Here is a 24,670-nt window from a genome sequence, read left to right as displayed (position 1 = left end):
GCTTTCTAGCATCTCTGTGTTAATAAAACTCAAGAAATCCTCTCAATGAAAAAAATGAGTGACTCCATAACCTCCCTTCCCAACCTCAACCACATGTTCTGAAGGGCCAGGCAGAAGACCACAAGGCGGGGGGCCATGGCAATGTGACGAGCATAAACTCAGCAAATGAAAATACAGGATGCTCCCTTAAACCTGAATTTCAGGCAAACACTGATAATTCTTTTTAATAAGTATACCCCATGCCCCATGCAATGTTTGGGACACATTGATACTTAAAACAAAACAAACAAACAAACAAAAACAAACAAAAAAACCCTTGTTTTTCTGTGAAATTCAAACATAACTGGGTGTGCTATGTTTTATGTGGCAAACCAGTTCTTTCTTCTTCACCAGGAATAGCCGTACTTCAGAGTGGATTTAAAGTCCAGCCCTGACAAATAATAGTTTTGTGATCTCTGTCCCTTAGTTCAGGAAATGGCCTTGCCATTGAACCCACCTCATCAGCTAGATGCAAGGAGGCAACAGAAGGCGCCCAGCACAGGGTGACTCTAGTGTCAATGCTGTTCACACTCTCAGTGTGCACACTCTGGGGTTTCTGATAGGTAGGGGCTGATGTATACTCCAGTATTAGAACCTTCAGTGGAGCCCTGGCTGCTGAGTCCAGTCTGCCCAGAGGCAATGGGAATAGGAGAGAGAGGTGGGGTTAGGAAAGGGAGGCAGAAGGCATCCAGGCCTGATTGTGGTGATTGAGCACAGGAGGAGTTCACTACTTGGTTCCTGGGAACTGGTGTGGAGACTGGGGGCACAGATCTGAACTCTTGGGGCCTTGAGTCTGATTTGCCTTAGAACATGAGCCTGATAGTCCAATGGTCCCTGGGAATGTCCCAGGAAATATCAATTGCACTATTGTGAAATATATATTTGGTCTTTGTCCCAGCTTCCTGACATGCAACTCCTAAAATCTTTGGTTTACTTGACTGATGGCTGGCAACCCTGGGTAACTTTGGGGTGGGGGCTAGTCACCAAAAAGACCAAGCAGCATTGGAGGGTGGGAACTTATGGCCCCACCCCATCAGGAAGGAAATAGTGCTGAAGGCTGTTACTGATGGCCAGTGATGTAATCAATCATGTCTATGTAATGAAGCTTCTATACAAACACAGCAAAGCTTGGTTCAGAGGGCTTCAGGACAGTGGAGGTTCCTGGAGAATGGTGCCCGGAGAGGGCATGGAGGCTACATGTCCCCTTCCCCCAAACCTCACCCTGTGCATCTCTTCCTCTGTAGCCTTCGTAATACCCCCCTTATTTTTTTCTTTTGAGACAGAGTTTCGCTTTTTTCGCCCAGGCTGGAGTGCAGTGGTGTGATCTTCGCTCACTGCAACCTTCGCCTCCTGGGTTCAAGCGATTCTCCTGCCTCAGCCTCCCGAGTAGCTGGGATTACAGGTGCCCGCCACCAAGCCCAGTTGATTTTTGTATTTTTAGTAGAGACAAGGTTTCACTATGTTGGCCAGGCTGGTCTCGAACTCCTGACCTCAGGTGATCCACCCACATCAGCCTCCCAAAGTGCTGGGACTGCAGCTGTGAGCCACAGCGCCCAGCCCATAATACTCTTTTTAATAAACCAGTAAACATAAGTGCTTCCCTGAGCTCCGTGAGCTGTGGTAGCAAATTAATGAAACCCAAAGATGGGGTCGTAGAAACCCTAATTTATGGTCATTTGGTCAGAAGCACAGGGAAAACAACCCAGAGCTTGCAACTGGTATCTGAAGTAGGGACAGCCTTGTGGCACTGGGGCCTCAACCTGCGGGGCCTGAGCCTACCTCCAGGTAGAGTTTCAGAGTTGAACTGAATTAGAGGACAGCCAGCTGGTGTCTGCAGCTGAAGGACTACTGGCTTTGTATGTGGGGAAACCCCACCCCACCACACACACACATCTGAAGTAACAGAAGTATTTTGTGTTATGAGAGTAAGGAGAAACTGAGTTTCTCATTCTTACATTCTCAGATCCCCCTACCTCAGCACTGTCAAGCAAGGGAGTCTTTGGGCAGGACCTGCTCAGACAGAAGTCCTGGCCTGCTGTACATGCACATACCCTGACCGTGTGCCTTGCTTGCCTACACATGTGCCCAGAGCCAGTGGGGACCAGCTCTGTCTCCCAGGGGTCCTTCCCTCTACGGCAACCTGGGGCTGTTTGCAACTGGCTCTTGAGACCAGTGAGGATCTAGATGGGAAAAATATGGCCAGCTGGTCAAATGCCAAGTCCTGGCCCTGGGTATGGGATTCCAAAAGGCTCCCTGGACAACTGCCATGGGAGTGACTTACGTCCCCAAGCGTGCTTCCAGGGCCTGGCTGATTTTCCAGGATCCAGAGATGTTGTCCCCAGAGAGATGCACCCTTGCTCCTGCCTGGCTCTGTCATGTTGGCCAAGGCCCTCAACTCTGAGCCTTGGGCTCAGAGCCCATGGAGACTTGGACTCCATGTCTTCAAAGCTAAGACAGTGGGACTTATTCTGTAAGCTTGGTCTTTGAAAGTACCAAATGTGACAAATTCAAAGAAAGCAAACTAAAGTCCTATGTAAGTACACTGTTCAGTATCTTCCTAACGGCCTTCTCTGGGCCACGTGGTTTCACACTGACTAAATCCACCATGCCAGCTAGTGTACCTGCTGCACAGATGACATCAGCAAGGCAGTGAGGATTTGTCTTCTGCACCAGGCTTCCTGGTTCCTGGAATAGGCCACCTGCTCTTGAACTCCAGGGCCAGGTGTCAAAGGGGTGAGGGCAGATGTGGGTGGCTGGGAGGGGTGAGCACCTGCAACCTTCTCCGGTGGGTCTCTCCAGGACTGCATGGGAGCTGGGAGAGCAGCACTCCTGGAGGGGTGGCAGGGCCGAGGGTGTCCAGGGATCCCATAGGGCCTCACAGTCTTCCTACAACCTGAGCGCTCCTGGACCAGCGTTCTCCAGCCTCACCTGGCAGGTGAGTGAGGAAGACATTGTGCTTCCCTTGTATGGTTTTATGTTTCAGCACTTTGGGGCCAAATATTTGTTTCAAAAGGGGGATTGGGGTGGGAGGGTATCAAATACAAAAAATATTATTCATTTAGAAAAGGTTTTCAAATTTCAGATCTATCTGTATTGCTGTCAAAATTTTTGCTATGTCTCCAGCCACCTAGACTAGTACTTGCTATGTTAGTTTCAAATGACTTACTTTTTAAAACTTGAACCATATATTTTAAAAAAACTGAGCAATGTCTGAAATATCTGCCTTTACTGTTATATTTTTATTACTTTAAAAAATAAATACATAAATCTATATTTTACAAATTTCAGAGTACTATCTGAAGTCACCTTGTCAATTACACACTGTACAACACAGATTTAGTGTAAACCTTCAATCCCTACTGGGGACCCTCTTGCAGGCCCAGTGATTGGGCCCTGGAGGAGTGAACGGCCCAGGCCAGGCAGAGGGGCGTGGGCAGATGCTGCCCAAGGGTCTAGAGACATAGCACACATGCCAGCCCAGGAGATGTCCTGCCTTTAACTCAGCAGCCAGACTCCCGCCTCCCACCTTGAACTGTGCTTAACAAGGCATCCCTGAGGAGCCACAGTGCCCTGCATTACCTGGCAGAGCGGCACAGTCTGAAGACCTCAGGGAGAAGGTGGGTTGCTGTAGGGCTCTATGGGAAATAAGAGTCCCCAGGCAGAGAAAGAAAGGTGGAACATTTTGAGCATAAGCATAAGCACAGGACACAGAGAAAAGGGTGGGAGGCTTCGCTGACCCCAATTTGAGAGGTGCCCCTGTGGCCGAGTGAGCTGGAGCCATGTTAAAATGGCCTGGTCTGATGGCCGCCTGCCTGTGCAGGCGGTGCAGAGGCCTCCAGAGTGTACAGGGTTTTAAATTTCAATCGCCAAATTGTAAAATTGTTAGGCTTGTACCTAAAATATGGATCCTTGGCCATCCTATTTAAAATCCTAACTCCCACCCCACTTTCCTGTGCTGCATCTCCCCCTAGCATGTAATGACCTTCTAAGTATTTTGTGCGTACTTATGCTTAGTGCCATGTGCTTCTAAACGTTTAGTGCCTTTTCTAAAGTACTTTAAACATGTAGCCTAGGTCTAGCACATAGTGGGTGCTCAGTAAGTATTTAACGAACGACTAGAGGAAAGGATGGCCTCAATGGGTGCAGCTCAGTAAGTATTCAACGAACGACTAGCGGAAGGGATGGCCCCGATGGGTGCCACACTAGCTTCTGCTCTGGGGCCGCAGGGCGCCTGCAGGAGGGGCGACGGCCAGGCCTGAAGCACTGGTACGCTCTCGACTCAGCCCACGCGGGCCTTTCAGGCTTCTGGAACAGATCCTAGGTCCAGCTGCCCACCTGATTTTGTGGCAAAGAAAAAAAGAAGACGACGCAGCGAGAGGCGGTGGCTTTTGCTTTGGCTAGATTTAAGGGCAAGCGAGGCCGCCCGGCTCCCGCGGGGTCGGGTCTCCCAGCTGCAGGGCGCCCCTCTGCCCGGGTGTAGATTTCCCGTGGACCCCTTTGCCCTCCCGGGTTTCACCAGCTGCGCAGGAATGGAGCGCGCCAGAGCTCTCGGAGCCGGGAGGGAGGCGCTGCCACCAGGGGGCGCCAGAGCCCCAGCGCTGCGGCTAGTACTCGGCCAAGCTCACCCGTCCAGCCCAGCAAAGACCTGCTTTCTTCACTGGACAGCTGCCTTCTTCACTGGACCTCACTGCCTTCAGTTCTTTAAGGGCAAGGGCCAAGTCAGTGGGGTTCCCGGCTTCAAGCCCAGTGCCCAGAGTGGGTGAATGGATGGATGGATGGATGGATGGATGGATGGATGGAGTGCCGGCACATGGATGGATGGATGGATGGAGTGCCGGCACATAGCCATCTAACGGCCAAAGTGGTTTCGGAAAAAAAAAAAAAAAAAAACACGCAGAAAACACCCATTCCCACCAGCGGAGTTCCGGAGCCCTCGCGGCCTCCTGTTTGACCGCCCCCGCCTAATGGAGCCGCTGACCGCAGGCCTGGCGGGCCAGCCCACTCCCCGACGGCCAGGACTCCCCAGGGACAGGGATGTGTCCCCAGGGCAGGCCCCTGGATGCACGCGGCGACTGACTCCACTCCGCTGGACGCTGTGCGGGGAAGGACACAGAGACGTGGCCGGGGCAGCCCGCGGTCACAAAGCGAGGCCCAAAGGGGAGCTCTCCTCACCCCCGCGCCTCCCGGGTGCCGGCCCGCACCCTCCCTTCGCCGCCGGGCTGGGGCCATCTGAGGTGTCCCGGTGGTATCCGGAGAGCTAAGCAACGCCGAGGGACGGCTCCGTGGGAAGAGTTTTCTGGACCCAAATGGCAGACGCCAGTAGTATTGTCCTAGGAGGTGGAGGTCCAGGTGGGGGAGTTCTTGTCTCAGTTCTTTGGGTCGCGTGGAGCTTTTCTTGGGTAAGGCAGGAAATACTTAGGTTTAAAGGACTTAAAGCTTCCATTTATTGAGTACCGTCTGCCTGTCAGATACGATGCAGAGGACTTCGCGGCGTGGGGTGGGTCTCATTGAATCTCCCCAGTCCCACTCCGCGGGGTGGGCCTGTGATTAGCTCATTTCACAGTTGAGAGGTCGGAGCTACAAAGGCTATATTCGCGTTTACTGACGGCCGCCAGCTCCTTCTGCTTTGTACAAGTGAGGAAACTGAGGCTCGGCTGGTGGCGCCATGGGCTTGGAGTCCGAGCCACGCTGACTGCAAAGACCGGTCTCATTCCCGCGGACCGAGCTCTCATGGCGGCTGCACCGCTAGCCTGGCAGGTGGCAAGCTTGAGTCCCCCACGCACAGAAAGCAGGACCCCCTCGGCTGCCTTGGACCGCCGCCGCCAGCAGTCCCTCAGCCCCGGGAGCAACTCGTTTGCTTTTCATAGGTTCTCATTCAGTTCCTGCCATCGAAAGGCCCCATCCTGCAGCTTTCCACGCGCGCCCCACTTTCCTCCTAAGGTCCTCAGTCTCTCCAGCGGGGCCCTGTCACAGGGACAACAAGCGGCCCTCCAGCCGGCGTCACCCAGGCTGCGGACCTCACTGCAGACCGGGCCTGCGGTGCGTGGCCCAGCGGAGCCTGAGGTCAAAGGCCGGAGCGCACTGCGGCCACGGAGCGCAGCGGGCGCGGAGGAGGGGCGAGGGGGAGGGGTGGGGGGCGCCGCCGAGGGAGTTGCGCCTCAGAGACCCCGGCCACGGCCAGCACTCGGCTCCGGGCCCGCCCCTCGCCGTGCGCCCCGCCCCGCCCCGCCTGGCTCTCGCATGTAAAGCGCCCGACGCGCGCCTCCCACCGCCGCACTTTCACTCTCTGTTAGCCGAAGTGCCAGCTCTGCGTCCGGCCCGCGACCCGCGCTAATACCCCCGCCAGCCAGCGCCATGAACGCCAAGGTCGTGGTCGTGCTGGCCCTCGTGCTGACCACGCTCTGCCTCAGCGACGGTGAGTGCCCTCGGCGGGGAGGCCCTGGCGAGGGTCTGAGCTCCGGCTCCCCCCGGCGCAGAGCCACAACTCCTCTGCTTGCGTCCGCAGTTTGAGCCTCCCGGCACAGTGGGGGTGGAGGCAGCTCGCTTCGCTGGGAGCTCCGGCGGTGTCGGGTCCAAAGCTACTTTTGCGCCGAGGCTTTGTGACCTGCAGAGAGCGACCGCCCGACCTCAGGCTGGCTGCAGAGCGAGGTCAGGCGGGACAACTGGGCAGGAATGCCCCGAGGGAGGGTTCGGGGCTGGCGCGGGAAGGCGCGGAGGTGGGGAGTCGCGGATCCCAGACCCCTGCCCGCCCACACCCCCAGCCATTGCATTCCGGCGCGGAGCTTGGTTTCCAGCGGCGAATGGGCTCCGAGGTCCCGCTGAGCACAGTGCTGGAGGTAGGGCGGTGCATGGTGAGAGTGCGCTTTGCAAAGTTCGCCTCATGCCGCTACTCGAGGCTGTGAGGTCCGATGCAGCCGCGCAGCCTCGGCTCCCTGCGAAGCCTATCCTCTCCCCACACCCTCGCGGGGCTCTGGGCCAGGCGCGGGCGGGCTGCGCGGCGCAGCTGTCGGGCTTGTGCCACCCGCCAGGCCGCGCTTCTGCACAGCTCCGCGGTCCGCAGCGACGCGGATCTGGGCGCGCGTCCAGCCTCTACCTCCCTGCCTCTTCTCGGGTTCACCTGAGAGAGGCCTAGGGACCCTCTGGGCCTCCCACGCCCCCTGCCCAGCTCCCCAAACACACCTGCAGATAGGCGCTTTTGTCACCAGCCGGCCAAGCGCTTTGCCCCAAATGAGAGCTGCAGCAAAGTTCAATCTCCAAGGCCCTAAGCCACTGGGAACCGTGGTGTCCCGTTTCACTGGGAGAGGGCTTTTTTCTTTTCTTTCGCTGAAGAGAAACTCGCTGCCCTGTCATAGGACACCGCTGCAAACCAAAATAAACTATTGCCTCTGAACACACGAGACGAAACCCTGTAGCTCAGGCCGCTGCGCTTCCTTGGCTGCGAAATTTCCTGCAAAGAGTTGAAGGACACCCTGAGTGATCTTGCAGCCGCGGGCTGTACGGGCCCAGCGCGCCTCAAGCCCTCGATTGGGTTCGTGCAGACGCAGCCCCGGCGTCCTCGCTGGCCGTGGACTGCGCGCTGAAGTGAGCAGGGCCAGCGCAGCTGAGCCGGGCAGGAGAGGTTGGGCCGCCCGGGGTCGTGGCGGACTGCCTGAGAAGTGTTCAGGACACAGACTGAAGGCAATTGGGAATGTTTGTCGTTGTTGAAAAGTCCCTGAGGCAGTGTCTCCACACTGACCCCACAAGTCATGGGGCATGTTTCTAGATTTTATTGCTGGATATTCTTCTGTTCCTATAAGGGCTCTGGTTTGGGCGGTTATTGACTGAGTGGTGGGATGAGGGTGGAGGTGTCACAGTGCACCGCTCTGGGAAACGGTGCTGCCCCCTCCCCTAGAGGGCTGGAGAGGGGCTTGGAATGAGGCACCCCGGTCCTTGAGTTATGGGTGCAGCTGACCTGGGGGAAGCACAGAGACGTGGGGTCCGTCCCAGACTCCTCTTGGCCTGGGAAGGGTGACATGGCCTTCAGAGTTGCCCCACTGGCAGCCAAGTAACCAGGGCAGGGGCCAGGCTCCAGGCAGGTCTGCTTCTCCTTGTACACATCGCCAGAATGCTTGTTTTTTTTTTTTCCCCTCACCTCGCAGTGCCTGTGTTCCCTCTGGCCCCACAGTTAGTCCTTAAGCTGCAATACAGAGAGAGCTCGGCCAGGGGTCCTGCCCCTCCCCCACTGGCTGACTTCCGTCAGGCAGCTGGGCTCCTGGGCTTCCCGGGGTTAAACTCAGGGTGGGCCCCCTTCCCAATCCTGCTTGGAGGGGCCAGCTGGGCTCCTGTCTCTGCATTAGACTGGAAGGCTTTCTGAAAACTCCTGGAGCCAGGCTCACCGGGTCCCAAATCCCGGGTACCATCAGAGCCAGTCAGGATTCTTGCTAGTACACGGATTTACATCCAGAACGGTTGGGAAAGTTAGTCTTACTGACAAAAAGCTGGAGGAAAGAGCACATGAGGTGCACACGAAACCCTGTTCTTTTGGTAAGCACACCTGGGGGCTCTGTCACTTTAAAAAGACCTGTTGAAATTCGCTGCTTGACAGGCGGGCCTTAGGTCCTGGGAGTAGAAACAAGAATTGCTTTTGAAGGAAACGGATAATCCCGGGGGGTGTAGGGGGAGAGGAGAGTGCGCCTGTGTGTTGAGCTCTGAATAGGTTCTCATTTCTGGCCTGATCACCGCTGCTTGGTTAGGGGAGCCAGAGGAGCTTCTCTTCTCTGGGCGCTGGAGAGTCACAGCCCCACCCACCCCAGCGGGGGCGGCTGCGGCATTTGCCCTTGGCTGCATACCTTCAAGCTCACTGTTGCTTGGGGGCGGGGTGGGGGGGCTTGTGCCTCACTGCTGGGCTCCTATTCTCCTGTCCACCCCCAACCCACCCCCTGCCTCAGCTTGGAAGGGCCCAAAAGAAATCCAGGGAAACCTGGAGGCACAACACTCAGAGAGGAGCGTTTAGCTCCTCAGTTACCCAGGCTGCAGGCCGGGGCCCTGGTGGTGGCTTTCCCAGGTGATCTGGTTACAGTGCAGTGCAGATTTCCCCTGCAGGGTCCCAGTGCAGCTGCTGGAAACGAGCCCCAGAGGTGCCTTTCTGGAGTTAGATCAGGTACAAATGTGAAGGCTGCTTTGGGTCTCTCCAGTGCCATGAGTCACCAGCAACCTGATGTTTGACTTTCTCCTGGGTTTCAGGGAGTTGCATTTGGTCCAGGGGACAAGGAAGTGGGGGGACAAGTGGTCCCCTTTTCCTGCAACTTGGTGGCTAAATACACACTGCTGTTCCTAGTCCACATCATCCCTCAATTGATTGCAGCCTGTAGAAAAAAATAAAATAAAATGAGCCCCTTACTCAAGATTTCTTCCTGCTTCCCCAGCATTCTCTCCCAAAGGTGCAGAACTTCAGACAGAGGCTTCTCAGAACTTTATAAACAGGCAAGGTTAAAAAAAAAAGAAAAAGAAAAAAAAATCTCTGGACTAAATATTCTTGGACATACATTTAATCTCTGATTAAAGGATCCACAAGTTCAAATAATTTGGGGTATTAAGCGGGGCTTGGATACAATCTGCGAGGAAAAAAAACAAAAAAAAACAAAAAGCACACACAAATCCCAGCCCTCCAGGGCTTGCAATTCTATATTTAAAGGTTGAGCAGTGGGTTCTGCAGGAGCCCCTTGCTAATTTACACTAATGAGTGTCAATTATGGCATTTTGTAAATTGGTGATTTTGTAAAGATCTTAATACAATTCCTGAGGCCACAGAATCCCTGCCTAGGCAATGAAAACCACATTTGACTCCAGCTCCACTAATCTCCAAGCCTTGGGGGAAGTGCTGGGCAGAAGGTGGGCCCTTAGCCTGCTCTCAGGGGACTCACAGGTAGGAAGCCAGCCAGGATTCTTTTGTGCCTTCCAGAGCTTTAGGTGAATGTGAGGAGGGGGCTGTGGGGTTGGGGAGGGCAGCATTCCTGAGCGCTACTGTGCTTGCTGGCTAGAGGCCTGGGCCAGAGGAGAGAGGCCAGAGAGCCTGGAGCCTCTTGTCCCCCTTCCTTTTCCCTGAGTAAAGAGATCTTTCTTAGTTGTCCCTTGAGGAATTTATTTTACAAAGAGTAACTGGGAATCTCAGTACCTTGGACTGAAACCGTTATCTCCTATAATTACTACCTTTACCTTGAGACACTGAGCAGGTGGCTTCTAATTTAATCTCCCCCCTCATCTAGGGTCCAGCTCTCCCCAGGCCTGTTAGTCTCCTTGCCCTGTAGAAGCTGAGTCTGAGCTCAGCCAGAACTCACTGTGCTGCCTGAGGAGATGGTCTTTCCCAAAATGCACCAGTAACCTGGAACTCACCCCGGTGATGCCGTCTCTTGATCCTTAATGGCTGCACCAACTGCTGCAGACCCAGACACACATTACCAAAATCTGGCAGGGTACTCAAGTGCCTTGTTCTCCTTACCTCTTCTAGGGAAGCCTGTCAGTCTGAGCTACAGATGCCCATGCCGATTCTTCGAAAGCCATGTTGCCAGAGCCAACGTCAAGCATCTCAAAATTCTCAACACTCCGAACTGTGCCCTTCAGATTGTGTAAGTCTTGAACATCATGTAACGAACAAAGTTGCATCTAACGAACATAGTAACATCTAACCCAAGTCTTGTTAAAGGTGTAGAAGTGACATAAGCCAAGTGTCCAACCTTGAACTTGGCATAATTAGTGGCAGCTATTTTTACCATGAGGACCTTTAGTATGCCACCAGGCATGAATTTTAAAAGCTGCTCTTGGCTTGCACACCCTGCTGTGCTGGTAGTAGTTCTCTCTTCTTTCCAAACCTCCTTTCTTCAGCACAGCACAGCTAGATGCTGGAGAAACTATGGGCTTCGCCAGGGTTTTGACTGAAGCCTACTAAATTAGGCAGCCCTTAGTTAATAACAGTGATAAATTGCCTGCCAGTTTCAGGGATCCGGTGCCCTACGTTAACTCACAAGACCTAAATTCAGTTTAAGTCCTCTTTAACCATTGGGTGAAGCTTCAACATTTTCAGCTCACTTACCTGTATTTTCTCAAGTACAACATATGAGGTTTTGGTGTTATTTGGTGTGGATGGCAGCCGCTAACATTTGATTTTATTCATTTGGGAAACAAAGACCAAAATCACACATCCACAAGACAAGAGAATCTCAGCTGGGTACAGAAAACCGCAAGAAGTGCACGAAGAAAGCCATGTGCTTGAAAGCCTATAGCTTGGCCCTCTCATGCTCACGAAGTCCTGTGTCTGAACACGGGGAAGCAAGGGCTCAGGGAGTCTCTTGGAGAGGATTTGATTGCTCAGAAGTCCTAGTGCAAAAAATGGAGTGGGGAGACAGCAGTTGGAACCAAAGCTACAAATTCCCAAAGACTTTTCCACCCAACACCAATGGTTTTTAGTTTTGATTTTAGAAAACTGTTTTTAGTTTTGAGTTAACCCTTTACTGCCTTGAATGTGTTTGTTATTTACAGTATATTTTAGGGCCCTAGAATATGAATGTTTTTTCAGTACTTTGTCTACAACATGATACTTTATCTCTTGTGAAGAGTATTTTAAAGATACTGAATTTAGCTAGCATGGACCTGCTTGAAGTTGAAAATGCCAAATACAATTCTCAGTTCTGAACAGACACTAAATTAACAATGGCAGGGCCTAGATTTGCACCCCAAAGTGGGTTGCTCCGAGCCACACCCACCTCTGTAACCCTCTTCACCTAATGGACAGGCTGCTTGAAGACTCCCTGGGTGCCCCTGAGCCACTGTGCTGGGGCTTAGCTGTCCTCAAGACCCTTAAGTACTTGGGCTGTGTGACATTCCCTGGCCCCTAGGGCTTTCTGGCAAGAGATCCAGAGAGATGAATCAGGCCTTCCCCAGGAATTTGCCTGTAGGGAAGCTCTTGAGAGTGTGAACTTAAAAACAAATGAGACCAAGAAACATTCAGTGAACTTGTAAAATCTTTCTAGAAACTATTTTCTGGTAAGCCACCTGCACTGCCCCTCTCCTCCCTGGCTGGTCACCCTCCCGGTCAGACTGCGGTGACTTCTGGAGGCCTCCTGCCTCCAGGCTTCCTCACGCCCATCCTTAAGTTGGCCCTATGTCTATCAAGATGACCCATCCAAATAAACCTCTCATCTGTTGCTCTCCATTCTCCCCTCCACAGGCGCCTAGAGCATCCTGTCCTCCCCTTCCTCAGTGTCCTCTGCGTGCTTTGATAACCCCCCTGGTGTATTTGCTTCTGGTTTTCCCTTCTCCTTTATTTACTCTCCAAGCTCCTACTTACCCTTCAAAGGCAGCTCAAATGCTCCCTTACATGAATTCCCCCTGCACCGCCACGGAAAGACTTCTGTTCCCATTTCCGTGTCTCTGCAATGGAACTTCCTGCACTGCCAGCGCCGAGCTTTCCCCAGCACACCGGGAGCACCTCTGGAGCCTGAGCATGCCAAGTGGAGCACGGGGTGCCAGCAAGGGCCCTAGATGGGTGTTGGGGGAGCGGATGCACACGTTGCAGCAGCGCCTTCCTCCTGTGCAGCTGCACACTGTTGCCATTCTGTTTTCACAGAGCTCGGCTGAAGAACAACAACAGACAAGTGTGCATTGACCCGAAGCTAAAGTGGATTCAGGAGTACCTGGAGAAAGCTTTAAACAAGTAAGCACAACAGCCAAAAAGGACTTTCCGCTAGACCCACTTGAGGAAAACTAAAACTTTGTGAGAGATGAAAGGGCAAAGATGTGGGGGAGGGGGCCTTAATCATGAGGACCGGGTGTGTGTGTGGGGTGGGCACATTGATCTGGGATCGGGCCTGAGGTTTGCCAGCATTTAGACACCGCATTTATAGCATACGGTATGATATTGCAGCTTGTATTCATCCATGCCCTGTACCCGTGCACGTTGGAGCTTTTACTACTGGGGTTTTTCTAAGAAAGAAATTGTATTATCAATAGCATTTCCAAGCAGTTAGTTCCTTCATGATCATCACAATCATCATTCTCATTCTCATTTTTTAAACCAACGATTACTTCAAGATCTGAATTTGGCTTGTTTGGAGCATCTCCTCTGCTCCCCTGGGGAGTCTGGGCACAGTCAGGTGGTGGCTCAACAGGGAGTTACAAAAAGTATCCTTCCTCCAGACGCTGAGGCTCCTGCAGCAGCGCCCCTCCCAGGAGGAAGGCCTCTATGGCGCTCAGATACCAACCGGGGCTGGGTACTGCCACTGCCTTCACCTCCTCTTTCAACCTCAGTGATTGGCTCTGTGGGCTCCATGTAGAAGCCACTGTCACTGGGACTGTGCTCAGAGACCCCTCTCCCAGCTATTCCCACCCTCTCCCCGACTCCGAGAGCATGCTTAATCCCGCTTCTGCTTCTCATTTCTGTAGCCTGATCAGCGCCGCACCAGCCGGGAAGAGGGTGATCGCTGGGCCTCGTGCCCTGCATCCCTCTCCTCCCAGGGCCTGCCCCCCAGCTCGGGCCCTCTGTGAGATCTGTCTTTGGCCTCCTCCCGAATGGAGCTGGCCCTGTCCTGGGGATGTGTGATGGTCCCCCTGCTTACCCACAAAAGACAAGTCTTTACAGAATCAAACGCAATTTTAAATCTGAGAGCTCGCTTTGAGCGATTTGGTTTTGTGATTGCCTCTGAAGCCTATGTATGCCATGGAGGCACTACAAACTCTGAGGCTTCTGAAATCAGAAGTGAAAAAAATCAATGAATAAACCAGCATCTTGCCACTGCCCCCTCCTGAAGCCACAGCAGGGTTTCAGGTTCCAATCAGAACTGTTGGCAAGATGACATTTCCATGCATAAATGCGATCCACAGATGGTCCTGGTGTTATTTGTAACTTTTTGCAAGGCATTTTTTATATATATTTTTGTGCACATTTTTTTTACGTTTCTTTAGAAAACAAATGTATTTCAGAATATATTTATAGTCGAACAATTCATATATTTGAAGTGGAGCCATATGAATGTCAGTAGTTTATACTTCTCTATTATCTCAAACTACTGGCAATTTGTAAAGAAATATATATGATATATAAATGTGATTGCAGCTTTTCAATGTTAGCCACAGTGTATTTTTTCACTTGTACTAAAATTGTATCAAATGTGACATTATATGCACTAGCAATAAAATGCTAATTGTTTCATGGTATAAACCTCCTACTGTATGTGGGAATTTATTTACCTGAAATAAAATTCATTAGTTGTTAGTGATGGAGCTCATAGAAGTTTCTGGTTTATACAGTTAAGCCTGCCTGCGGTCAGGTGCCTGAGACCCCTTCTCACAGCCCATGTGTGACAGTGTATGGGCTTTTTCTCACGAGCAGATTAGATCTGCAGCTCAAGTTTTTGGATCTTTTTTTTTTTTTTTTTTAACCCAATTGAAATAGTAGTGCTGGTTTTCTGAAGAATAATATTTGACTCACTAATTCCTCTTCCCTCCCTCCTCCTCCTCGGTTCTCCTAACATCCCCATGTAATCCCCAGAGACTCAACCCTAGTAATACCAACCTTTCACATTTTCCCATGTAAAAATCCCATGACTCCAGGCCATGGTTAATATCAAGCTTTCACAGGGACAGGTGGCCTCACCCCATAAATCATTAAATACCATTCAGCTTGAATCATTTTAATGTGACAGTCACGAGCCAGTTGCTCTAATAAAAATCTGCTAACCAGCTCTCTCCCTTGCTCTCCAGAACAATTGCATTCATTCCCAGGAGTGTTCACAGGCGTCTAGAAAGGGGAAGGTGGGACCACTGCCTTTTTTCTCCTCTTCCAAATGGCAGTCTGAACCTGGGGCCCGTAGCCTCCAAATGTCCAAATGCAGGCATTTCTTAGAGAAAGCTAAGAGTTCAGCCCTGCATTGAGGAGAAAAAGTCCCATGAGAGCAGGGCAGGGCAAGGTGACAAGGACCACAATGGCCAGCCTGGCCCTGGGTGTACCCTGAGATGTGGATTCCTTGTCCCCAGTGGGAACCAGATTCAGGTTGGTAGATGGGCAGTCACTGTAACCCATTCACAAAGGTGTTCTAGGAGCCCATGGAACATTTGTTTGAATGGAAGGAAATGTCCAATTTATTTTAGTAAATCACTGATAAACAGTGCTTTGACCAGGGGCCTCCAGGTCTGAGACTGAAAGCACAGTTTAACTGGTACATGGGCCAGTGTTAAATCGTATGCAGACTGAGACGAACTTTTGTTTATTTGCACATTATTAATGGTTCTACTAATTTTATCTAAGGGGGCGCAGAGAAGAAAAAGTGGGGAAAAAAGAAAAGATAGGAAAAAAGAAGCGACAGAAGAAGAGAAAGGCTGCCCAGAAAAGGAAAAACTAGTTATCTGCCACCTCGAGATGGACCACAGTGCACTTGCTCTCGGCGCTTTGTAAATGTGCTCGATCCTCCTCCAGGACAGACCCCCATGCAGACCGGGCAGGGTCTCAGACTTCCGTGGGGGAGCAGTGCTTTGCTGCCCTGCCGGCCACACTGGCTTCTGTATTTATGTGCTTTCAAAGGCCCTTATTGGTCTGCTAAGTTATGAAGAAAGTAGTTGTGCAGAGACTGGGGCAGGGGTCTGTGATGCGGAGCCTGTGTGCTCAGGACTCTGTCCAGAATAGCCTGGGAGCTCCAGGAATGCCCAGGTTTGCTGAGCCCCTCAGCCCAGCCTCCACTTCCTCTCTTAGAAGGCCGACGGTCACTGGGGAGCTCACCAGCTCCACACACTTGCAGTCTGCATTCCTGTGGAGACCAGGTTGTGGCCACCTGGCCAGTGTGCAGGGCAGCCTGCTAGCCCAGTAGAGGTGGCCTTGCCAGGAAGGGGGTGTGCCACCCCTCTGTGGCCCTCAGGAAAGGTGAAAACTGACTGACTCTCAGGCCTAGGCCCTAGATTTTTCCAAATACCCATTGCCTTTCCCTCCACCACTCTGCCACCTGGAAAGGGGCTTCTTCAGCCCCTCCTTCCTGGGTTGTGGGAGTGGCTTTATCCCCAAGCCCGGGTGGGTTTCTGCAAACTGTGTGGGGTGAGCCGGAGGGAATGCTGCATTTTCAGAGAGCAGATGTGGAAACACTTCTCAGGGAGCTCCTTTTTGGGCAATTCTCTTTAGAGTCTTTAAACAGGTCCCCCACGTGGAGGACAGATGCGCTATGGAACTTTGCAAGGGTCCTGAATCCCTGGGGATCCCAGCCTGTCCCCTCCCGACTCCTGTGTGATGGCGTGTGCTTCGGCTGCACGGCGCAGCTGCCTCAGTCCTCATTCATGGGAAATACCTTATCTGCCTAAAGCAAATACTACTTAAGCTCTAGAACTTTCCTGCACCCTCCGTCCCTGCCCATGTAGATGTATATGTGAGATTTTTTGCCAAGTTTCTCTAATCTGGCCTGGGAGGATGGAAGAGCAAGGCCCCCATTTCAGTAGTGCTCTGAAAAAGGATGCACTGAATTTCTCAGCCCTTCTCCACCTCACATAAACACCTGCCCACCCTGCACCCCGAACCCGGGTCATAATTTTAATAAATGCAAAAAGAGGAAGTGGTTGGAGGATGGAGCACATGGAATTCAGGAGAAAACCCACCAAGACCCCTGCATGTCAGACACACCCCGAGTCGGAGCGCCGTGTCCCCTTGAGCTTTAATGAGCTCCCTGTGATCACAGCCATGCCTTCTCCTCCTTGTGGAGGCGTCCTAGGATGCTTCAGCCAAAGGCCTTTGTTTCCAGCCACTATCCCTTTTATCTGGACAACTCTCCAGGCCTACGTTCCGCTTGCCAGCACTGGGGGTAACAGGCCTGAGCCCTGGATTCAGGGGTGCCCTAGTCTTCTGCCTTCCCCACGTCTTAAGGCACAGGGCTGTTGGGTGGGCTGCCTGGGGCTGCCAACTTTCCCGTGGAAGCCAGTAGCTGCTCTGGTCCATGGGACTCTGACAAAAGCGCCCCAAGAGGGCCAACCTGTGCCCCCCTACTTGGCTGTGTTCTTTGGACTCCACATGCGGTAGGGCTCTGTGCCTGGGGAGGGGTGGCCAGTCTGTCCTGGTCAGCATGAAAAGCTGTTGGCTCCCTAGGGACAGAGGGCCCAGCTAAGGCTGCCTGAGGATACAAACTGCTTGCTGCAGTGACAAGCAATGCTGCCTCCCTCCCGTCCCCCTCCTGGGGAGCAGGGTCTGCAGGGACTGAGAGTGGGTCCCACCTTGAGAACGCATGCAAGGTCCGTCCTGTCTTGATGTGACTGCGCATGCTGGGGGCTCACTGTGGCTTACAAGTGGCTTATGAAGCTCCTGGGAGCAGGTGGTACACCCACTGCTGAAGACAGGGTCGCCGTGGAAGAGCAAAGAGCCTGACCAGGATTCCTGGTGGGTTGAAACTAGGAAGTGCTCACACCAGTCAGAGCCAAATGAGGGGTACACCATGGTCACTACTCTGTCCAGCATGCATTCCTCCTGGGAGGTCCTGGCCGCCTGTGCACCCACCCCTGTGCCACCTCCAGCAGCCCCACCTGGGGCCACCTGAAGTGGCATGGCCCCTGGCTGAGAGGCTCCGAGGGCGAGGGGTTACTGGAAGCCATGAAAGTGTCTCTTGGGAGAGCCGAGGCCAGGATGCAGGGCAGCAGCATCCTGAGCCTCAGTCCCACGCCAGTGCCGGGTAAGCAGTGTGCCCTGTCCCCGTTGTGTGACCACTCTGATGGGCCTCTCTGTGCCTTCATGCATCTGCCACGTGTCTGTTCTCTGCTTTCTGCTGTCCATGGGTCCTTCCGCTTCAGCCTGGCTGCGTCTCGCACTCCCCTCCCCTCTGCTGTCCCAGGGCCTCTGAAGGGAGATGCATGGCCAAGGTGGCAACTTGGAAGTAGGAGTGGCCCCAGGGCCTCCACGCAGGCAGTCGCCCTGCAGGAGCCAGCTGGGTGTGGGGGACCTGCCTTAATGGTGTTTCCCTCTGTTCTTGTCAACAGGAGGTTCAAGATGTGAGAGGGTCAGACGCCTGAGGAACCCTTACAGTAGGAGCCCAGCTCTGAAACCAGTGTTAGGGAAGGGCCTGCCACAGCCTCCCCTGCCAGGGCAGGGTCCCAGGCATCGCCAAGGGCTTTGTTTTGCACACTTTGCCGTATTTTCACCATTTGATTATGTAGCAAAATACATGACATTTATTTTTCATTTAGTTTGATTATTCAGTGTCACTGGTGACACATAGGAGCTTAGACTAAGGCCATTATTATACTTGCCTTATTAGAGTGTCTTTCCATGGAGCCGCTCCTCTGACTCAGGGCTCCTGGGTTTTGTATTCTCTGAGCTGTGCAGATGGGGAGACTGGGCTGAAGGAACCTCACCCCCATGGTCAGCCCTAGGGTGGAGAACCACCAGGAGGGATGCCTGTGGGTGCCAGGACCAGTCAACCTGGGTAAAGCCTAGTGAAGGCTTCTCTCTGGGATGGGATGGTGGAGGGCCACACGGGAGGCTCACCCACTTCTCCATCCACATGGGAGCCAAGTCTGCCTGTTCTGGGAGGGCAGCGGGGCTACCCTGAGCTGAGGCAGCAGTGTGAGGTCAGGACAGAGTGAGACCCAGCCCTCATCCCGAGTACCTCCACATCCTCCACGTTCTGCTCATCATTCTGTGTCTCATCCATCATCATGTGTGTCCACGACTGTCTCCATGGCCCCGCAAAAGGACTCTCAGGACCAAAGCTTTCATATAAACTGTGCACCAAGCAGGAAATGAAAATGTCTTGTGTTACCTGAAAACTGTGCACATCTGTGTCTTGTTTGAAATATTGTCCATTGTCCAATCTTGTGTTTTTGTTCAAAGCCAGCATCCTCCTCTGTGACCAATGTCTTGATGCATGCACTGTTCCCCCTGTGGAGCCACTGAGCAATGAGATTCCCCTTAGAGTGCAGTCCTGATCAGAGCCGTGTTCCTTTGGGGTGAACTACCTTGGTTCCCCCACTGATCACAAAACCATGGTGGGTCCATGGGCAAAGCCCAAGGGAATTTGGTGTGCACCAGGGTTGACCCCAGAGGCTTGCTGCCCCATCAGTGCTCCCTCACCTGTCAGTACCTTCAAACTAGGGCCAAGCCCAGCAGTGCTTGCAGAAAACAAGCATTCACAACTTGTTTTTGGTTTTTAAAACCCAGCCCATAAAATAATCAATCCTGGACATGAAGATTTCTTCCCAATTCACATCTAACCTCATCTTCTTCACCATTTGGCATTGCCATCATCTCCTGCCTTCCTCCCTGGGCCCTCTCTGCTCTGCGTGTCACCTGTGCTTCGGGCCCTTCCCACAGGACATTTCTCTAAGAGAGCGATGTGCTGTGCAAAGAGTAAGTCAACCTGCCTGACATTTGGAGTGTTCCCCTTCCACTGAGGACAGTCAATAGAGCTGTACTAAGCCACTTAAAATGTTCCCTTTTGACAAAGGCAAGCACTTGAGGGTTTTTGTTTTGTTTTTCATTCAGTCTTACTAATACTTTTCCCCTTTGATTAAAGACCCCAGTTTAAAAAAAAATTAATGAAGAAAGTGGAAAACACGAAAGTCAAAGCAAGGACACTGTGTGTAACATGTAGGAAGTAGGAAGTAAATTATAGTGGCGTAATCTTGATTTGTAAATGTTTTTGAATTTAATAATCTGTAGAGTTATTAGTAACGTGTTAAGTATTTTCATAAGTATTTCAAATTGGATCTTCATGACAGAAGGCAAATCCATCAACCAAAATTGTCCCTTAAACAAAAATTAAAATCCTCAATCCTGCTATGTTACATTGAAAAGCTAGAGCCTGAGGAATCTTTATTAGTTATAAAGACACAGAACTCTTTCAAAACCTTTTGAAATTAACCTCTCACTATAGCAGTATAATTGAGTTTTCAGTGGGGCAGCCATTATCCAGGTAATCCAAGATATTTTAAAATCTGTCACGTAGAACTTGGACTTACCTGCCCCCAATCCATGAACCTAGACCATTGAATTCTTGGTTGAGGAAACAAACATGACCCTAAATCTTGACTAAAGTCAGGAAAGGAATCATTTCTATTTCTCCTCCATGGGCGAAAATAGATAAGAGTAGAAACTGCAGGGAAGATTATTTGCATAACAATTCCTCTGCTAACAATCAGCTCCTTGGTGGAGACTGCCCAGCTAAAGCAATATGCATTTAAATGCAGTCTTCCTTTGCAAGGGAAAAGGCTCTTGTAATCCAAATCTCTTTTTGCTTTCAAACTGCTAGTCAAGTGTGTCAGGGAGCTGTTGACTAGGGATCCCTCATCTGTCCTGGGACCTGGTGTTGCCTCTACCTGACATTCCCTTGGGCTCCCAGTAACCTCTTTGGAGGCCCTCACTGCCAGCTCTGCATCAGGACCCAGAGGAAGGGGCCAGAGGCTTGTGGACTGGCTGTGTGTTGGGATTGAGTCTTTGCAACGTGTTTGTGCTGCTGTGTGTCCCCCTCTGTCCAGGCACTGAGACACCAGCGAGGAGGCTCCAGAGGGCACTCTGCTTGTTATTAGAGATTACTTCCTGAGACAAAAGGTTCAGCTTGGAGCAGAGGGGCTGAATAGCAGAAAGTTCCCCTACTCCCCCACCACCCACAACCTTAGATGTTCTAAGTCTTTCCATTGGATCTCATTGGACCCTTCCATGGTGTGATCTTCTGACTGGTGTTATCACCATGGGTTCCCTGACTGGGAGTTGATCACCTTTCCCAGGTGCTACACCCTTTTCCAGCTGGATGAGAATTTGAGTGCTCTGATCCCTCTACAGAGCTTCCCTGACCCATTCTGAAGGAGCCTCATTCCTGGGAAATACTCCCTAAAAACTTCCAAATCCCCTAAGCAGACCACTGACAAAACCATGTAGAAAATTTGTTATTTTGCAACCTCGCTGAACTCTCAGTCTCTGAGCAGTGAAGGATTCAGTGTTAAATGTGACGAATACTGTATATTGTATTGTTTCAATTGCATCTCCCAGATAATGTGAAAATGGTCCAGGAGAAGGCCAATTCCTATATGCAGTGTGCTTTAAAAAATAAATAAATAAGAAACAACTCTTTGAGAAACAACAATTTCTACTTTGAAGTCATACCAATGAAAAAATGTATATGCACTTATAATTTTCCTAATAAAGATCTGTACTCAAATGTAGCCACCAACAGTTTGAAATTAGTGTTACTACTTGGAATTTTCTGGACATGGTTTTTTTCCCTCAAACCCAAAACTGAGGGTTGTGTAATCCTGGCTACAGTGGTTCATGGAAAACAGGGCATTGTAATCATGCTAATCACAGCTGAGAACTCTGGAGGCATACTTGCCTCTTCTGGACAGCTGATCCTTAGCAGGGAAAGGTGCTCCCTTTTCTCTGAGTGTCTTTGGTTTTGCTAGAATTGCTTCTGAAAGGTCAGCATCTCCTCTACTCCGCAAGGGATGGTTTTGTGCAAGCGTCTCAGGTATTTACTGACAGCTATGAGGAGGGAAACCCACACTGCCCTTCTCAGTCCTGGGAGAATGCAACAGAGGTCTGGCCCTGATGATAATTGCTGAGGACCAATGCTCTGTGTGTTTCCTGCTCTGCACAGGGACCCTGCTGGAAGCCAGACACTATTCTGTCATCTAGCAATGACTAGCCAGCACTGTCCTGGACATGGGGCATAGGAGATGAGCCCGACAGACGGACTCTGGTCCTCACAGAGTTCAGCCCGTAACACTCTCTAGCACATTCTCTGTCATCCACAGTCAACCTTGTTGGAAAGGAGAGGTCACCACGAAAGTTCCGAATGTCTGAGTCAGATTGTCTGGTCCTCCAAGCCCTCTTCCCCATTGGTCCAGATGTGATCTCATCATCCCATGCCAAACCTTCCCGTGACTTAATGGGATGGTCATCATGTGGGCGCTAAGTTGCAGATGGACTGGGAAAGGGAGAAGGGTTAGAGCAGGCTGGGAAGGGCAGCATGGTGTCAGGGGACTTGTGCAGGCTTCACGGAAGATCAGTAGACTGGGGCTTGCGTCCCATTCACTCTCTGCTCCCTCTGTGATTTGAGATGCATCCCTTGATCTCTGTGAGTTCCAGTCTCCCAGCTGCAACACCGAAGCTTATTATTGCCAAGGGTCAGGAGGATTAGACTGGGAGAGTGTGTGGAAGCAGCTAGCTTTTGAGGGACAGGACAAAGCCCACCCCTCACCCCAAAAGTTCCCCATTTTGTTCCCTCTCTTCACCTCCTGTTTCCTGGAGTCCACAAAGCTAGAATAAGACTCACATCTGCCTCTGCTGAGCCCCTTAACAAAGCTCAGAGACCAAGGGAGCAGGAAGTGACCTGGAAGCTGAGCCTGCCCCTCAGATAAAGGATGGGGAGAAGTCACTGGGTCATATCCCCTGTGTCTCCAGCACACCACACTGCTATCCTAGCACTGAGAATCAACAACGGGCCAACCCTTCAAAATGACCTGGCATCAGAAAGAAAGCCTGAGTCCTGGCATGCTTGCACTGTCCCCTCATTTACTCGGCCAACAACAGCTGCGATGCCACTCCTGCACTGCAGGAGTGTGGGGAGCAAGACACACTCGCTCTAATTCCACGAAGCCTGCAGTCTGACGACTGCCACGTGAGAAGTGGGTATTTTCATAGATTGTGGTATATTCAGGCATCAGGGAAGCATAAAACAGAAAAGACCCCTAATTTAGGCATCAGTGAGGATTTGCTTAAAAAGTGCTTGTGAAGGTGAGACCTGAGAAAAGTGGATTCTTTGGAGGGGTGGTCTACTGAGCCCATGAGGGCTGGCATGGAGAGCCCAGGTGGTATCCTCCTGTGAATTGGAAAGGGAACTTATTCTAGAAGCCGGAGGTGTAGCTCACACAGGGAGTCTGGCACGGGGGGCACAGGGCACTGGGTTTCAGCCTCCTCATTCCCATTACTTGTGGGAGGCACAAACACAGCTGAGAAAGCTGGACCCCCACAGTGATGGGGTCCCCTCAGCATGGCTGATTGCATGAAGTGGACACCAGATGCATATTGCAGGCCAATCTGATTTTCTGTCACAGGAGTACACGGCTGTGATTCAACAGCATCAGGCTTTGCTCCCTTTCTCTGTGCCTGCAGCTGAGGACCGGGCACTCTGGAGTGTGGGCCGCCGGGAGACAGAAGCGGAAGGAGCCTCCACTGCTTGAAACAGATTCAGAGAAGTGGGGATGCAAGACCAGGAAGCCCTAGAGGGAAGCAACCTGTGGGTTCCCATGGAGGGCCTGGAGAACCTCGGAGGGCATTGGTCCCTGGTGAGGTCTGGCCGCACTCCCTGCCTTGGGTTCTGTGTGTTCCAAGTAAATCGTCTTGGAGCTAAAATGAGGATTTCTGCTATTTACACTCAAATAATCATCACCAGGGTCAACTTGCAAGCTCCAAAGAAAGACCATTTAGACGAGCAGTCCTCAACCTTTTTGGTACCAGGGATTGGTTTCTTGGAAGACAATTTTTCCACGGACACTGCAGGGTGGGGTGAATGTGGTTTCTGGATGAAACTGTTCCACCTCAGAGGATCAGGCATGAGTTAGATTCTCATAAGCAGCGCACAGTCTAGATCCCTGGCATGCGCAGTTAACAATAGGGTTCTCAGTCCTAGGAGAATCAAATGCTGTTGCTGATCTGACAGCAGGCGGGGCTCAGGCAGTAGTGCTCCCCCACCTACAGCTCATGTCCTGCTGTGCAGTCCAGTTCCCAACAGGCCATGGACCCCTACTGGTCTGCAGCCTGGGAGCTGGGGACCCCTGATTTAGACCACACAGATTCCCTAGCCGTGCCTGCTACCCATTAGGATTGATCAAAGACCCAGAGGCATTCCTGAAGCCTCCACATAAGGCGCACAGGACCCAGGCAGCACCCACCCTGCCTGCCCAGCATCCGCTGTGGAGAGACAGGTGAACACCTGTCAGCCTAGGAGAGCTCGGGCACAGCCACCGGTGTGTACAGGGAAGGCTGGGGCCCACCACACAGTCTATGTATCTGCTGAGTATAGCAAACTGGAGACAGCTAAGTCCTCAGCTGTCCTCAGGTGGAGTCCGCTCCTAGGCATCCCCCACTAGGAGGAAGCTCCATAATGCCTTTTCAGGGTTTCCTGCCAGTGCCTAGTCATGGTTGTTTCACAGACTTAATGAGTAAGCTGACTCTTCAGGCTGCAAGGCAGCACCAGGCCTCGGGCGGCAGCCTCTGGTCAAGTCAGAGCCCAACCCTGGGGTTCCCATCTTAGCTGCTCTTGGATTTCAAGGCCATTGCCTTGCTACATGTAAGAGCATAAGGAATTGTGTCCACCTCTTGGCCCATGAAACCAAACAGAAACAAAGCTGAGTGAAGCCATAGATGAAGCCTCTGAACTCCCCAACCCTCCTATTCTTGCTATGAATGGAGGGGCCTGGGGTAGCAAGTGAAGCTTGTGGACTTGGCGGCTGAGTGGAAAGAGCCCCGGGCCTAGAATGAAGGACTCAGCTGTCAATTGCTGTTTAACCTTCCCCAGCTAAGTCTCACTCAGTCCACCCTGCACCTGCACCTCCAAAGCTGATCGGAGCTTAGAAAAAATTCTTCCCTGCTGTCCATTCTTAAAATTCATACTCAGCTGCCTGATTCTACTCAGCCCAGTATGGG

The 24,670-nt window shown here is 51.9% G+C and overlaps 1 protein-coding gene and 1 long non-coding RNA gene across 5 annotated transcripts; both read left to right on the top strand.

Annotated features, from left to right (window-relative positions):
* The first annotated feature begins 6,294 nt into the window (after nt 1–6,294).
* CXCL12 (C-X-C motif chemokine ligand 12) lies at nt 6,295–23,156 on the top strand. 4 transcript variants are annotated; one of them, XM_017891728.1, is made up of 4 exons: nt 6,295–6,454; nt 10,526–10,643; nt 12,641–12,727; nt 23,138–23,156. In XM_017891728.1, exons 1-4 carry the CDS (start codon nt 6,394–6,396, stop codon nt 23,139–23,141), a joined length of 270 nt encoding a protein of 89 aa, XP_017747217.1. In that variant the 5' UTR covers nt 6,295–6,393; the 3' UTR covers nt 23,142–23,156. The 4 variants fall into 4 exon arrangements, with proteins under 4 accessions (XP_017747217.1, XP_017747216.1, XP_017747215.1 ...); XM_017891727.1 differs by lacking the exon at nt 23,138–23,156 and adding an exon at nt 18,010–21,189; XM_017891726.1 differs by lacking the exon at nt 23,138–23,156 and adding an exon at nt 15,317–18,003.
* Nucleotides 18,286–21,189, top strand: LOC108541958 (uncharacterized; the record flags this gene model as incomplete). The annotated part of the gene is made up of 1 exon (XR_001889128.1): nt 18,286–21,189. It is a non-coding gene; the product is annotated as an uncharacterized LOC108541958 (long non-coding RNA).
* Nucleotides 23,157–24,670: the final 1,514 nt, after the last annotated feature.

Source organism: Rhinopithecus bieti, unplaced genomic scaffold, assembly GCF_001698545.2.
Source record: "Rhinopithecus bieti isolate Rb0 unplaced genomic scaffold, ASM169854v2 scaffold_20310, whole genome shotgun sequence".
NCBI classification, from domain to species: Eukaryota; Metazoa; Chordata; class Mammalia; order Primates; family Cercopithecidae; genus Rhinopithecus; species Rhinopithecus bieti.
Note: the sequence above shows the minus strand (reverse complement) of the source record. Positions and strands in the feature narration are given on the sequence as shown.